Source organism: Hibiscus syriacus, unplaced genomic scaffold, assembly GCF_006381635.1.
Source record: "Hibiscus syriacus cultivar Baekdansim isolate YM2019G1 unplaced genomic scaffold, ASM638163v2 tig00111427_pilon, whole genome shotgun sequence".
NCBI classification, from domain to species: domain Eukaryota; kingdom Viridiplantae; phylum Streptophyta; class Magnoliopsida; order Malvales; family Malvaceae; genus Hibiscus; species Hibiscus syriacus.
The window spans coordinates 849,670-866,741 of record NW_024063088.1 but is presented as its reverse complement, the minus strand read 5'-3'; the positions used below and the strand labels follow the sequence as shown (position 1 = coordinate 866,741).

General features: G+C 32.9%; 1 protein-coding gene and 1 pseudogene across 1 annotated transcript; both read left to right on the top strand.

Annotated features, from left to right (window-relative positions):
- The first annotated feature begins 8,476 nt into the window (after window positions 1-8,476).
- Window positions 8,477-9,754, top strand: LOC120163010 (protein JINGUBANG-like). The gene has a single exon (XM_039173044.1). The coding sequence runs from the start codon at window positions 8,537-8,539 to the stop codon at window positions 9,746-9,748; it is 1,212 nt and encodes a 403-aa protein (XP_039028975.1). The 5' UTR covers window positions 8,477-8,536; the 3' UTR covers window positions 9,749-9,754.
- A 2,060-nt stretch (window positions 9,755-11,814) lies between these two features.
- Window positions 11,815-12,684, top strand: LOC120163108 (annotated as a pseudogene).
- The last annotated feature ends 4,388 nt before the right edge of the window (window positions 12,685-17,072 follow it).

The window sequence follows — 17,072 nt, the reverse complement described above, 5'->3', positions numbered from 1 at the left end:
ATATATAATCTCTCAAAGGGTGGTAGTTAGATCCCTACAGAAGGTCGCCTTCTCGATCATGCATTCATCGGGACCCGCAATCGTCAATTTCCAGTACAAATTCATAACTGACATCAGTAGGGTGATAGGCTCGACTCTAAACCCACACTCGAGACTACCCTTGAGACTATGCTTGTAACATATTGAAATTCTTTTAAACGTTAAAATTACAATAATTATATTTAATTATCAAATTAAATTAAATTAATTTAATCTATGTGACAGCTAAACACATTACAAATTGTGTTTTGGTTCTCTTCGCTTCTTTTAATGTTAGTAGTAATATTGATATAGTTTTAATATTACAAAAAATGAGTGGCATGTAACAATGCATCAATTGTATCTAAGTCACGATTCGACATAACAATTTTGTGATTAACCTTTTATGTAATATGTCATTTTATCCTTAATATCTAGATTGGACATAAGTAATTAAATAGTCACACTTGTATCGTTAATCTCATGTTTCTTGATATCTCGAATATACTATAATAAACAAATAAATGTGATATTTCATACCAACATATTTGAGCACATTCATTCATTTCTAGTCACAACCAAGTAAGTGGCACTACAAGAAAATATACCTTTAATGACACACGAACGATGACACGCGCTAATTTATGACTTGCAAAACATGTGTCATAAAAAAATGTCATGTTTCTTAAAATCTTAACGATTTATGACTTACAATAATGTGTCATATTTAATAGTCATAATCTAAAAATTTTAGCAAATACACGGAATACACTTTTCATTGTGTGTCATCTCTAAAGGTCGTCTTTTAATTTTCCCCCCATAATTTTCATCTTCACTTCTTTTCGGTCTCTTTTTCCAGTCTGTTTCCCTCCTCTCTACTACCCTTTCAAACTTTTCAAATACCAGCCAAAAATACCCCCTCCCTTCCGCATTAGCATTCTCGTAGCCCTTTCTCTTCTCTTCTCATTTTTCTTCAAAATCAGTTTCCTTTGTTTCGTTTCTGGGGGTTCTGTTCAACAATGACAAAGACTAATGTCGAGAAGGTGAAGCAACTAAGAGCTTAGGTTCAAAACTACGATTGGGGAAGATGTGGGACGGAGGCATAGGTGGTGAGGCTTTTGGCTTTGAATTCTCGGTTTGAGATTGAGCCTGATAGGCCATATGCTGTTTTGGATGGGAACCCATGACTCAGAGCCAAGTTTTTAGCTGATGATATGGAGAAGGTGGGAATTTGGTTTAAGAGATTGGATTTGAAGAATCCAATTGCTTGGTCACAAGGTTTTGAAAAATTGGGGACCTGATCTTCCTTTTCTGTTCAAGGTTTGTTCTTTTCTTTTACACGTATTTCTCTACTTTCTTTTTGGGAATTTCTTTTTTTTCCTCTCATTTCCGTTGATTATTGGGAAATTTAATTTTTATTTTTATGTGCATCTGTTTGGAATTGGGTTAATGAGTTTTCTTTTTCATTTTAATAGTAATGGCTAGAACCATATCAATCATTCTTTTCTGCATTGTCTTATGGCCACCATAACTCTTTGCTTCTACATTCATTGCACTCCGATAAAACAAGTAGGATGATAAGGGAAGCCTGGATGATGGTTGAATCAACCATTTTCTATGTTGAAACTACTGATATAATTATAATGGGTTGAAAGCAACATAACCTCATTCTCATATATAGCTTTGAATCCATCGAAAACGTTAAAGATTTCACAGCTCAGGAAATATTGGTATGACGTATGCAGTTGTGGACTGATTCTGTGTTTCATATGCTTTAATATAGGTACTTTCATTGGCAAAACCCCTTTCAAGACAGGCACATCCGGATAAAGAATTAGCCAAAGAATTGCATAAGTTGAAGTGAAATCTCTATAAGGATGCTAATCATAAACCTGAGATGGATTTGGCTATAATAGAATTCAGGGCCTTTTGTGGGTTCATTACTTTTGAGGTAATACATGAATCATGCTCGGTTTTTGTGGTGGAACTTCCCTTTCCTGGTTGTCTTCTTCGAGTGAATTACTCTTGCCTTTATGTTTGCTAAAATTCTTGGTTGTCACATTTTGCAACTATATTTGTCATCTATGCTGTCAAGTTATGATTATGGAAATGATATGCATGATGAAACTTTGAGTCCAAATCACATCCAGAATCGAGACATAAGGTAATCTATCTTGACTTTCTGTGAATCCACAGTCACCTTTTCTGGTTGGTGTTGTTTTTGCCTAAACCGCCTAGGCATAAATATTATACTTGCTATCTTTAGGTGAAATTTAATGTCACCGTGCCAAAACGTTCTCATGTATATTGATATTAGAGGATTATTAATATTTTTAAACTTATTTTCTGTATATATTATGATGCTCCAGGACAGGTACCATCACATTATAGAAGTTTTATACTCAGTCTAGCAATTTCATAGAGTTTCTGCATGCTGAGGAATATAATATTTTAATTGTGAAAAAAAGATAAATATTCAATTGTATTGTTTATCCTTTCTATGTCCTGTACTGCTTATTTTCTATTATTTCCAAATAATGTCTGAAATATCTTTAGGATTGTTGCATGTTGTCAATATTTGTTTTGTATTAGTTGATGGATGCTTCTTGTTTGTACTTACCATTTTCTTTTATTCTGCCAACTTTGTCATATATGAAGCAAGTATTTTTTTTTTCTTTTAGAGCTTCTCGGTCGATCCACTGATTTCTTGTGTACACGCCTGGATGGTAAGGGCATATTAGTTTAAAATTTATGTGCAAAATAAATCTTTGTCGTGAAGCCGAAACTGCTTAGATATATCGAAGTAGTAGCAGAAGATTGTTGATTTGCAGTGCCAGGTAATATTTTGCAGGATTATCCGTTACTGAACCGAACTTAATTTTACTCCAACCCTGTACATTTCAATTCCCTCTCGTTCAACAAAAAACGGATTTAAAGACTTCTTACTGTGGAATGTCTCCGAAATAATTCTTCGTGGAAACCGTATGTACTTAACATATTTGATTGTTTTCTATTAGTTTTCTTTTATTTATTATTTATGTGGATTTAAAGACTGGTTCAGGTATCTTGATATACTTCCCACCACTTTTGGGAATATGTTATGGTTTACCGATGATGAGATGTTGGAATTGAGAGAAACAATCTTGTATAGAGCAACTGAATTGCAGGTAAATATAAGCATATAGTTTAACGTTTCTCTTGAAGATGAAATGCATGTAATTTGACTACCCATGATGATGAAAGTTAGTGTAATTGTTTTATAGAATTGAATTTTTTGGTTGTTAATTTTATTTTTAGACTTGAAGGCAGTGGCAACATGGGAAGTTCTTGTCCCAAAGGTAAGCATTAATGCATTATTATTTGTAATCATAAGCTTAATTCTCAGTATTATTGGAAACGTTCTTTAATAAAATGTAAGTTCCACTGTCAATATGCCTTTTGTTCCTAATATTTTCTATGTTGTTAATTAGTTCCCTTTGTTTGGGGCTCTGTTTTTATGCTTTTAACTGATCTATGAATTTCTTGTTTTTTCCTTTATGATATCCTTTGTGTATTCTATTTTCCATGCATATAGCATCGCAAGCCTATTTCAAAGTTAAATTACTATTAATAGTCTATTCCCGAGGACATTTAACTTATATGTGACTTCTGTGGTTACGAACTGATCGGTATGTAATTTAGTAATCTAATTTGCTAAATCAGTGTGATTGAGTAATTCCTGTTTCCATACTTTATGCATTATTGTCCATCTTTCCCACCTTAGAGGGATTGTAATTGGAGTTCTATGTGCCAAGGTAGGTATTTGAGTTGTACTATATTTCCCGTTTAGAAGTTGTGAATTAAGCATGCTGATAAACATAATTGAATTATTTTGACTCTTAGTTTTGACATAATTGGACTGCTTAGCGTTATACTATTCTTGTTCCTTATCACTTCATTTTCAATTTTCTTTTATAGATATAAAATGAGAAAATAATAGATTTATTGGATCCAAATCAAAGAAACCTGCAGGTAGAATGGATTTTGTGCTATAATTTTGGGAAGGGTTCAGGAACAGCTGGTGCATGATGTTCCTACTAGTTCAGTTGAACCATGCTCATTTGCAGCCTGTTTCAAGAGTTCTCGACTCTGAAGAAGCAACTTCAAAATTGCAGAAGAAGCTAGAGGAGTTGCATCTAAGATCTTATAATCTGTTAGTATCTTCTTGTGATAATCTGAGAACATTCTTGGTTTTTTGTTTTCAAATAGCCATAGGTGATGGATATTATGTTTGTAACTTAATGTGAATATATTGTATGCAAATGGATTGTTTATATATAATATGATATATATATTTAGTATTATGAGGCATTAAATGTGATTTAGTTTGATTATTTGTCAATCTACAATATATATATATAATAATAATTTACGAAATACAATCACAACACACGAATGTGTGTCATCTTTTTTAATGGTGTGTGCTTCAATGACACATAATGTAAGTCATACATGCGTGTCATAAATTTATGACACACAAATGTGTGTCATCTTAATTTATGACGGGGGCTTCAATGTCGCTCAATAAACGTCATAAATGTGCGTCATAAATGTGTATCATAAATGTGCGTCATAAATTTATGACGCACAATTGCGCGTCATCTTAAATTCACGTCGGTGGCTTCAACGACAGGCAAATGTATGTCATCCGCACCCATAGATGATGCGCAATACGCGCCATTAAAGGGGTTTTTTCTACTAGTGTGGCCAACGATATTGCTCTCATTATGGAAGAGAAACAAATTCTATCTTAATCAATCATATCTCATTACATAGATTATGATATATACAATGTCAATATTTATTGTACTATCAGTTACAATAGACGTTTGATTGTTTCAAAATATGTGTCTCAAGATGTTTCGATATTGATGATCTCAAGTTAGAGGATTTGTTTACATGGTTGTCACCATGAATAATATTATGTCTATTACATAATAATCCAAGAAACATATTCTTAACGGATCAATCCAATATGTTATTCTTTAACATATATTTATGCACTGATTTTGATATCTATATGTCAGTTACAACGCTTTGTCATCAATTAACTACACTTTATTCTTACTACATTATTTTTATTCAAATTCACAATAATATTTGACTAAATATCTTTTAAGAATTATCATATTTTTCTTAAGACTTTATTATAAATCAATTCATTCATATGTACAAAAAAAGGAAACTGAAATAATAATAATATCTTTTAATTAACAAGATGAAACTAATATGTTATTACAATAATCTTATAATTGCTCTTTGAACATATTCTAACACATATAACATACACTACATTAATTATGATTATTAACCAAACTAAGTAGATAATGCTGTTTAAGCTAAACATATGATCAAATCTCAACAATTAGAAAGGCCATGAGTTTAGCGCTAGACAAACTCAAAGCGAACCAGCAATCACTTGTCGTCCACTGCCAGGAACAAACTAAAGAATATGATTCGTGAAATCCACTATGAAATCTTTTATGTTTTATTTATATTGACTAGCTGCCAAACTAACCTTGAGGTCAACAGGATAATGAATACAAACATTTTTGCCTACCTCTTCAAGCTTACAATAAGTGACGAATCAAGAAATATTTTTTAAAGTAAACACACATATATATTAATAACAATAAAAATTTCATATGGAGTAGGTACAAATAAAATTTCATGATATATATTAATAGTAAAATGAACAACTAATATAAAAAAATCGAATTCCTAATGTCCACCCTGAACAAGACATGCGTACACCACTGCTGACAATGATTTTCTCCCCCCTTTTAACTCTAATTTTCCATCTATACCTCCCTAATCAGGGGCGGAGCTCCCTTAGGACCAAAGGGTCCTCGACCCCTATAAAATTAATTTATATTTGATAGATTTTGATCTAATAGTATTTTAGTTAATGTAAAAATAAGTATTTAAATTAAATATATATATATATATTTATTAGATATTTAATCAAGTAAGGGCGAACTAAAGAATGATAATCTAATACCAACAACCGGTTGGTCTAGCGGGATGACGCACTAGATCCCTTAAGCAAGGTCAAGGGTTCGAATCTTGGCGATTGCGAATGGAGCAAACTGAGTTGGGATGGTCGCCCTCGCCTCTGCAATACCCGATCCGAATTAGTCTATCACTATATTTGAAATCGATGGTTATACAAAAAAGGAATGATAATTCAATCTTCTCAATTTTTTGATCTAATAACAATTTAGGTCATTATAAATTTAATTATTAGATAAATTAGACATTATTTTCTGAATTGTAAGTTTAAATATCTAATAAGTAATTATATTTTTCTTAAAAATTTTAATACTGACTCTGCCCCTATCCCTAACCTATAAAACAAACAAGTTTCCATCAACGAGCTAACCCTAGATAAAATGTATTCTTCTTTAGCACCTTAGAATTAGATCAGCATATACAAGGATTGAATATCTATTTGAATTTTGTTCGAATCAATTTATTATTTTCTGAATTAACCAAATTAATTGGACTTAATAGTAAAAATAAACATACAATTTTATATTAAAGAGTACGAACTTAAAAGATTATATTAAAAATTTAATATATCGTCATATTAGGAGTAGTGACCGTCAAAGTTACTTAACTCATAAATGTTGTGACAACTTATCTATCAAAATAATTGCATATTTTTTCAAACTCAGACATCTAATAATAGCTATAATACTTTATTAGGAAACATGTTTTGTAGGTATGTAAACGAACGGAACGTTCAGAGAACCGTTCGTGAACTATTCGACGGAAAGTTTGTTTATGTTCGTTTATTTATTAAACGAATAAGATTTTGTTTTCGTTTAATTAAATGAACGATCATGAACAGAGGGCTTGTTTTCTCATTTACGTTTGTGAACGTTTGGTAATATGTTAGTTCGTTTATGTTCGTTCATTTATGTTTGTTTATGTGCGTTCATTTATGTTTAGCTCAATCTATCTAAACCCATTTAAAATATTAAAGCCCAATAAATTTTAATATGATACCCATAAATATTTTAAAATTCAATTACTTTTAAATACATATAAAAAAGCTCAAAACAATTAAATATAATATAATCCTAAAATTGTTAGGAAAGAAAAAATCTATTTTCATTTATGTTAGTTTATTGTGTTATTTTACGATCGTTTATTGTGTTCATTTATATTCGTTTACATTCGTTCGTTTATGTTCGTTAATTTGTGTTCGTTTATCATTTAAATGAACGATCATGAATGAACACAAACAAGCTACATTCCTTAACGAACGAGCATGGACAAGAAATTCTTTTGTTCATTTATGTTCGTGTTCATTCATTTTTTCAGTTAAAGTTAAACAAACGAACATGAATATACCCTCGTCCATGTTCGTTTAGTTCGTTTAAAGGAATAATGTACTGTAATGCAGAGAAGAGTCGGATAATAGAAATTTCATCAAGTTGAATGTCTTTGGTTATACATTTTAAATATATTTTTAGATTAATATTTACTTCATTTGTTAAATTAAAATATTATTTTTAGGGTAAGCTACACTTGTAACCACTTAATTATAGGAGAATTTTAATCTTACCATCGATCTTTCAATTTTGTCAATCAGACCACTTAATTATTTGAATGATGTCAATCAAGTTATCTGCCATTAATATTGGATTAAAGAGTTGACATAACGATTAAAAAATTCATATAATTAAACATTTAGTCATCATTACTTACACATTCTATATAATTTAATTGAATAAATTTAAACCTTCAATCAGATGATGAAATATGTCACTAGTGGCAGGTCCCATAACACGTGTTATCATATGTTTGGAGAGAAATTTTATTGAATTAAATAAATTAAAATTAAGAAAAAAATCTTTTAAACAGATGGTGACACGTGTTATCATCTAATTATAAGATAAAATGTATTGAATTAAATTAATATTAGGACCAAATTAGATTTATAAGTAATAATAACTAAATGTGTAACTATAACAATTTTATTAACTATCATGTTAGTTACTCCATCAAATATTAATGATATATGGCTTGATTCACGTTATTTAAATAATTAAGTAATATGATCAATAAAATTAAAAGATGAATGATCAAATTAAAATATCTCATAATTAAGTGGTCACGGTGTAATTTTCCTTTAATTTTATTACTATGTTTTTAATTTTAGTTGCAAGAATGTAAATTCTTGCTTCATTTTTCTACGCCTTTGCAACCTATCAAGTGGATTCGATGGTTAAAAGAAATATTTTTTTTATAGAGGTCATAGGTTCGAGCAGCTGTATTTGTAAGATGTGTATGTTATTAATAATTAATAAATATTCTAAACTGATAATATCTTATAATCATAATATTAAAAAAACCTTTCTAAATAGTGAATACTATACAAAATTTCTCTTCCATATATATTTTACTCACTCCACTTTCTTCCACCATATGCTTTTTCACTCTTCTGATCTGCATATCTTGTATAAGAAATATGTCAGACCTTCATCAATTCTGTTGTTCGAATCATGATTCTCAATCTCACCCTAACAGCTTTCAATCAGATTCCATATGTCTATGGCCTCGGCCAAGCCTCCCATCAGCTCCTTCCCAACTTCACCTGCAACAATACTATCTATCCAACATCCAACACCACTGCCTCATCACTCTAAAAGGCCACACTTCCTATATCTCCTCTCTCGCCGTCGCCGGAAAGTTCCTTTATACTGGCTCTTCTGATAAGGAAATCCGATTATGGAATTGCAATGATCTGAACTCCGAGTTCGAATACGAAAATCTAACTAATAACATGTTGGTTGTGGGAAAGGGTGCTGTGAAGTCCTTGGTAGTATTAACCAATAAACTCTTCAGTGCTCATCAAGATCACAAGATACGAGTATGGAAAATCAATAATGATGATTCTGATGACCGAAAGTACACTCGATTGGCGACGCTCCCGACGTTAAGTGACCGCGCCACGAAGCTTCTCCTGCCGAAGAATCGTGTTCAAATCCGAAGACACAAGACATGTACCTGGGTCCATCATGTTGATACGGTATCCGCTTTGGCCTTATCCAGGGATCAGACCCTTCTTTATTCTGTTTCCTGGGACAGGACACTCAAAATCTGGAGAACCAGTGATTTCAAATGCTTGGAATCGGTGACCAATGCTCATGACGATGCGATAAACGCAGTGGCATTATCGGATGACGGAGATGTTTATACAGGATCAACGGACAAGAAAATTAAGGTGTGGAGGAAAATTCCCGGTGACAAAAGCCATTCTCTAGTTGCTACACTGGAAAAACATAATTCCGGGATCAATGCTTTAGCCATAAGTCTCGACGGGTCGACTTTATACTCGGGTGCGAGCGACAGGTCGATAGTCGTGTGGGAGAAGGACGAGGGTGGCGATGGCATGGCAGCGACTTGTGCACTTAGGGGGCATACAAAATCTATATTGTGCTTGGCTGTTGTGTCGGACATAGTGTGCAGTGGCTCAGCAGATAAAACAATCAGGATCTGGAGCAGAGGGGTGGATGGAAATTACTCATGTGTGGCAGTGTTGGAAGGGCATAAAGGCCCCGTTAAATGCTTAGCCGGAGCGGTCGATCGTTGCGACCGTTCCAATACATGGTATGTTATTTACAGCGGAAGCTTGGACTGTGATATCAAGGTGTGGCAGATTGCTGTACCCCTTCTCTAGAGAGGGCTTCCTCCTTGCCAAGAAAGCAGAGTTGCGACCGTTCCAATACATGGTATGTTATTTACAGCGGAAGCTTGGACTGTGATATCAAGGTGTGGCAGATTGCTGTACCCCTTCTCTAGAGAGGGCTTCCTCCTTGCCAAGAAAGCAGAGATTTCAACTTTAAGAGACGCATGCGATCATATTGAATTAGTATCTGTTCAGAATTTTCTTAATCAATTAACAATTAATATATTCTATAAATTAATTACTCGAACTCTAAACCTCTAAAAAAAATAACATGTTTTTATCGTTATTTTAAATTGTATTATCCAACGTGTATATAATAATATATAGCAAACTGAGATAACCGACCTTACTTTTAGACACAAGATTAAGTGGACAGTATAAATATATTACCCTAAAATGGTACGGTTGATTATGATTTGATGTGGAAAATCGAAGCACATGACTGGATGATGACGGAAATAAAATGTTATCTTGCAGAGATGTATAAAAGTGTAATATATATAAAGAAATGTAGGTAGGTTGGGAGAGAAACATCAACAGGCAAAAGAAGATAAGGTATCTTACAGAATATGTATATATACCTGACACATCTCATTTTAAGTATAAGAAATATATCTACATATAAAACTTAAAATTAAATAGATTTATGAGTAAATTCTCGTTTAATACCTAAACTATCAGTTTTATTTTGTTTTAGTACTTAAACTTTCATTTGTTTCAAAATCATAAATAACATTTACTTTTTGTTTTATTTAGTTTCCTACCCTTAAAAAATTAACGGGCGTAATATTTTTATGGGTAAAGTATATTATCTATCACTTAACTATCTTCTTAATTTTATTTTGGTTACTAAAGTTTAAAAAAAATAATTTAGCTACTCAACTTTCAAATTGCTCACGTTTTAATCACTCTAATTTATTTTACTAATAAATTTTATGAAATTATATTTTTATTATTATTTTATTAATATATAATTAAAATAAATAAATAAATTTGAAAGTTAGAGTGATTAAATTAGGAGTAATTTAAAAGTTAAGTAATTAAATTAAAATAATAAACTTTAGTGACCAAAATGGGAGTAAAAAGATATTTAAATGATGAATGATGTAATCTACCCATAAAAAGTGTCATGTTGTAACAGTTTCGTTAAGTTTTTAACGACGAGGTACCAAAATGAAACAAAATACAAATGTTAGGCATGATTTTGAAACAAATGAAAGTTTAGGTGTCAAAACAAAACAAAACTAATAATTTAGGTATTAAATGTATAATTTATCCTAGATTTTTTATTTGTCTTGGATATATGCCTAGAATCTTAATTACATAAAGGAAAATCATTAAGAGAGATATTGGAGAGTGAATTTAATTTAGCCCAGATAGTAAAATTAAAAAGTTACATCAACCATGTTATTTGGATAAACCTTACACCTTTTAATTTAGTTGTAATGATAATGTTATTCCTTAATATTTGTATGACAGTATAAGTGGTCATCACACCTCTTATATTGTTAGATTGTAGTTAAAGAGGAGAAAAGAAAGAGAAGGGGGAATGTTAGATTACTATCAATGCAACACGTGTGCATGAGGAGGCAGTTAGACTATTAGGATTGGTTATGCTGAGGTTGTTAGTTTGTTAGATGGTTAGTGGAGCTGATGAGAGTCTAATCTTCTTGTATAAATATAATGTACCAGCTGATATGAAGAATACAGTATACTTTCCTGTGTATATTCTCTATTACGCTCACTTCCTAATATGGTATCTTTCGCCAAAGTCCTGGGAATTTTAGTTTCACGCTTCTAAACTTTCTTTCTCTCTGGTTCTTCACACATGGTGCACAATGGGTCTAGTCAGCAAACTGCTGACTCAGTTGCCATGGATTATACAACTTCCCGTTTATTCCATTTGTTTCTACAACCTCATGGCTGAAACCGTTGCTGACTTCACCACTTCGACCGTCACCTCCGTCGAGGCACCAAAGCCTCAAGAAACCAAAAAGATCGCCGAGACGCCTGTTCGATGGGCCGATTTGGAAGATGATGCTCCAGAAGAACCGAGCATGCTAGAGGAAGATCTGGAGAGACTGCAACTTCCTTTGATGGTGAATTAAAGAGAAAATGAAGAGAAACTCCGCACTGCATTCACAGTTACAGTGGATGCAAAACATGGTACTACAACTGGTGTATCAGCTCATGATAGAGCAACAACAGTGTTGGCCCTTGCTTCTGGATATTCCAAGCCAGAGGATTTCAATCGCCTGGGTCACATTTTCCCATTGAAGTATAGGGAATGAGGGGTCCTGAAAAGGGCTTGGCATACTGAAGCTTTTGTTGATCTTGCAGTGCTAGCTGGGCTGGATCCTGTTGCAGTTCTCTACGAGGTTGTCGATGATGATGGATCCATGGCTAGATTACCAAAGCTTCGTCAAATTGCTGAGTGGAAAAACTTAAAAATCGTATCCATTGCTGATTTAATCAGATATAGGAGAAAGAGAGATAAATTAACTGATCTCGCTGGTGTGGCTTGGATACCAACTATGTGGGGGCCATTCACGGCCTATTGTTACAAGTCAATATTGGATGGGATTGAGCATATAGTTATGGTTAAGGGTGAGATTGGAGATGGACAAGATATTCTTGTCAGGGTTAACACGGAATGCCTCACGGGAGACATATTTGGATCCACTAGATGCGACTGTGGGAATCAACTTGGCCTTGCAATGAAACAGATCGAGGCTGCTGGCAGGGGTGTTTTGGTATACCTTCGTGGGCATGAAGGCAGGGGAATCGGTTTGGGCCACAAGCTCCATGCATATAATCTGCAGGACGCCGGTCACGATACAGTAGAAGAAAAAAAAGAGCTTGGGTTGCCTATTGATTCAACAGCATTTCGGCCGCAAGGGAACTGTGTTCAACTTACTTTGTGGTGATGCAGACCAAATATTTCAATGATGTTGCTGGTGTTTGGTTTGTTTCACACGTGTTCAATGTTCAATCACATCAAAAGTTTGCATAGATTCAAGTCGAACGGAGGGAAGTATCGGTATTTTCGATTCAAGTCGAACGGAGGGAAGCATCGGCACTTTCGATTCAAGTCGAACGGAGGGAAGCATCGGCACTTCCGATTCAAATCGAACGGAATGAAGCATCGGCACTTTCGATTCAAATCGAACGGAATGAAGCATCGACACTTCCGATTCAAGTGAACGGAAGGAAGCATCGACACTTCCGATTCAAGTCGAACGGAGGGAAGCATCGGCACTTTCGATTCAAATCGAACGGAGGGAAGCATCGACACTTTCGATTCAAATCGAACGGAATGAAGCATCAGCACTTCTGATTTAAGTGTTCATCTTTTCATCAAGAAGGTAAAGTAGAGGGAATGTTAGATTGTAATTAAAGAGGATAAAAGAAAGAGCAGGGGGAATGTTAGATTACTATCAATACAGCACGTGTGCATGAGGAGGCAGTTAGACTATTAGGATTGGTTATGCTGAGGTTGTTAGTTTGTTAGACGGTTAGTGGAGCTGATGAGAGTCTAATCTTCTTGTATAAATATAATGTACCAGCTGATATGAAGAATACAGTATACTTTTCTGTGTATATTCTCTATTACGCTCACCGCTCACTTCCTAATATATATATATATATATATATATATATATATATATATATATAGGTATTTTATCTACCAACGTTTAATTTTTTTTATCAAAACAAACTTTTTTTTATAGAAATCATTAATTGACTAATGATTAATTCATGTTATTGATGTGATATTTTCTTATGTATTTAATTGTTGACGTGACATATATAATAATATCACTTTTGGTGATGTTGCATATGACACGTGTTATATCATTACTTTAGGTGATATGACACATACCACGTCATCAATTGAACACGTGTGAAAATGTCATATCAATAACATGGGTTGACTGTTAGTCAACTAACGGTTTCCATCTAACAATATCTATCTTGTTCAAAAATTAAAACGTTAGGATAAAATACTCTAGAAAGAGAGAACAAGGTGATCATTTTGCCTTTGATCCATAAATTATTACCCAAATTAGCCCTAAGCTTTTACCCACATTTGAATCAACCTTGGATATAAATAGACACTTCACTTGAAGGGCTTATTTGGTTACAACAACATTCTTCAGGCATGTTTAATAGAAGTGAAATAGGTAATTGTTTTTCTTTTCCTTTGAATATACGAAAGCAATAGATAATAATTTTGTTCAATTAAGGTCTTGGTCAAAATTCTGCATTTCACCCATGTACTATAGGAAACTTGTGGATTTAGTACATCTACTTTTATTTGCTCAAATTTAATACTATAATTTTCAAAATATTATCATCTGTTTATTTTTTTCGTTAATTCTGTGAAAAGAAATCAGTGCACCACACGTTAATGCCATATACTTTTCAACAAATCCCCAAATGCTTCACCACTGAACGAAACAATACTTCTTGTTACATAAATGAAATAAAATAAAAATAAGTTGAAATTAACTATATAATAATATTATTTTCATAAATTTTATACATTTAAATATTTTTATTTGTTTCGAGTTATTTTATAAAAATAAAATAAAATTCCTAGAAATGTGAAATGAGAAAGGCTATAGAAATTGAAATTTAAATGTTATTTTCATTTAAAACTAAATTGTTTGCTTACAGTGGGCAAAATCACTTCAATAATGAATTGAAAAAAAATATATCATTTAATGATACCTTGAATGTATTTTCTCAAATACGATGGTGTTTACAGTGTTTATTAGAAGATGCAAGGATTATCTATTGTCTTTATGAAGATGCATGTCTCACATACCCTCCTATCAAAGTCGACGGAGAAAAAAATGGAGGGACCAAATTTTTACACTTTGAAAAGTACAAGTACTAAATCTATAAATTTCCTTTCATAAGGGTTAAAATGAAGAATTTGACCTTAAGTGATTTACAAAACACGAGTGATGTTTGGTCAAATCCTGCTGAAAAATTAGGTAAGTGTCAGTATTCTCCCATCTCCATTATGTAACCTAATTTCTTCCCACCAATTGTTGTATTCAAAACCAACCCTCTTTATTTATATGTAGATATATTACTATGGAAGTACCATTGGATCATGTATAAAGGTAAACGGGTATACTATTTGCCTATTGCATCGGAAGGAGAGTGATGGGGGCAATCTTCGAGTTTTGTTCACCCTTATTAATCTTATAATATGATTCCGAAAAAATAACTAAAAGTGTAAAATATATCAAATGATTTCAGTGATAAATATTATTATCATGTTTGTATGTATTATCAATGACTAAAAAAAATTATGATAAGATATTATCTTATAATCATTTTAAACTATTACAAAAATGAACTCTTCAAACTCTAAAAATATAATATGAAGAGCAACATGACACGAAGAAAAGAAATAACATCAAAATTTAATCAAAACCTATATAATAAAATATATTATTAAGAACATATCAGAGTGGAGTGTACCTGGATCACGTGGACATTTGGATATTTTCTTGACGTGGAGTCATTTTTTTTAAGCAAATGATAGCAGTTCTATGTTCATATGGGCTGTGTGATTCCACTCGATGACTTGGAAAAGAAACTCGGGGAAGGTTAATATCACTTTCATAAGGCAGCACATAAATGGAAAGTTGAACTAAACAATTAAATGAATGAAATGGGCAAATGATTATATAGATAAAGTGGATCTTACTAAAAGCACAACCCAAATCACAAATGTCATTTTGGTTAGACTTGGATCTAACATTACTGTCCTGAACCCATCAAGTGGTGTGGTCTCGGTGGTTAAGGGTATTATTTTCTCTAAAAATTTTGGATTCAAATGGTTACATCTGCAAGGTATGAATTGTTAATAATTAGATAATATTCTAAATCGATACTATATTAAAATCACTGTTTAAAAAAACAAAGCAGTCCTTGCATAGCCCAAAGCAATGCTCTTTTACAAAGATACTCAATCTCAAACGATAACAAAACCCGCATGCGGAGAGGTGAAACAAAACATCTGCTCTTTCTCTAACAACCTGGACATTGGATAGCCCGGTAAGACTCACAGCATGATCCAAGAAAAGACATCGCTTGTTCATATATATATTCAACCAATGTTACTTCCCAACCTACAGATATGACTTGAAGACCGCTTCTAACCATTAGAGTTTAACTTAAATTTGACTCGAACAAAAACATAAACTTTGTTTATTAGGGATAAAAAATCTAAAGGAATAATATGTCTCTTATCGTTTTCAATTACTAGAGTTTGATCCGAATTAAATATGCCCAGGGGCGGACCTCCATGGTGCCCGATGTATCCCAGGCAACCCCTCCACAAGTGTCACCCCTAATACAAGTCCCACCCTTCAAAAGTATCACCCCTCAAAAGTGCCACCTCTAGGCTCTTACAACCCCTAAATTTTTATCGTTCGCCTCTGAATATGCCTCAAATAAAATATAAACTTTGTTCATACTATAATGAAGTTCATAATCTAGACGGACAATCAAGTCTCCGACAAAAACAAAAGACCAGGAGCAGTTACATTGCCAATCCAAAAGTCAAGGAAAGCAAAAGAAAAAAAAGGTAAACTACACCAATAGTCACCAATCTATTATTTTTTTCCTATTTTAGTCACCGAACTATTCTTTTTGCAAAAACATCACCACCGTATTGGTTGGACAAATAAAATTTATTAGAATTCATGTTGCTTAAATGGTTAAGGTGGCAGTCGAATCATAAACTTCTTGCATTAAGATCCAACTTTTAGCCATAAAGTTAAGTTCATCTTTGATAATTCTGACCAAAACTTATATTATTTAAGTTGAACTATGTTATCATTTTAAAATTACTTTAAAATGCAATTGGGACATATCGAACCAAGGACTCCTTAAAATTTTGTTAGGTTTTGACCGAACTTTGTGTCATTCACATTAAAATCCGAAAATGATGGCTTTGCTAGCAACTGCAAGATCGACATCACTAGTGCTTACATCTCCTGTTGCTTCCAATAGAAACTTCAATGTGACATTGTAGAATACTTCAACCTCAGATGCATCACCAGCAACTGGAACATTATTCAAACCATTGACTTATAGAAATACACACCATTTGACATAATTTTAAAATGTTAGACAACGTACGCATGTCCTTAGAAGTATAGCCGTATTGGGGATAGATAGCAGGGCCACTTGTCCAAGGCCCAAAATTCTTATAACGTATTATACTTATAAAAATTGGGTTTATATGAGTTATATATAGGGATGGGCACGGAACTCGAACTTGAAGGGT

Excerpts from the sequence above, each read along its gene's own strand:
- LOC120163010 (XM_039173044.1), top strand. The coding sequence starts at position 8,537 with ATGTCAGACCTTCATCAATTCTGTTGTTCGAATCATGATTCTCAATCT.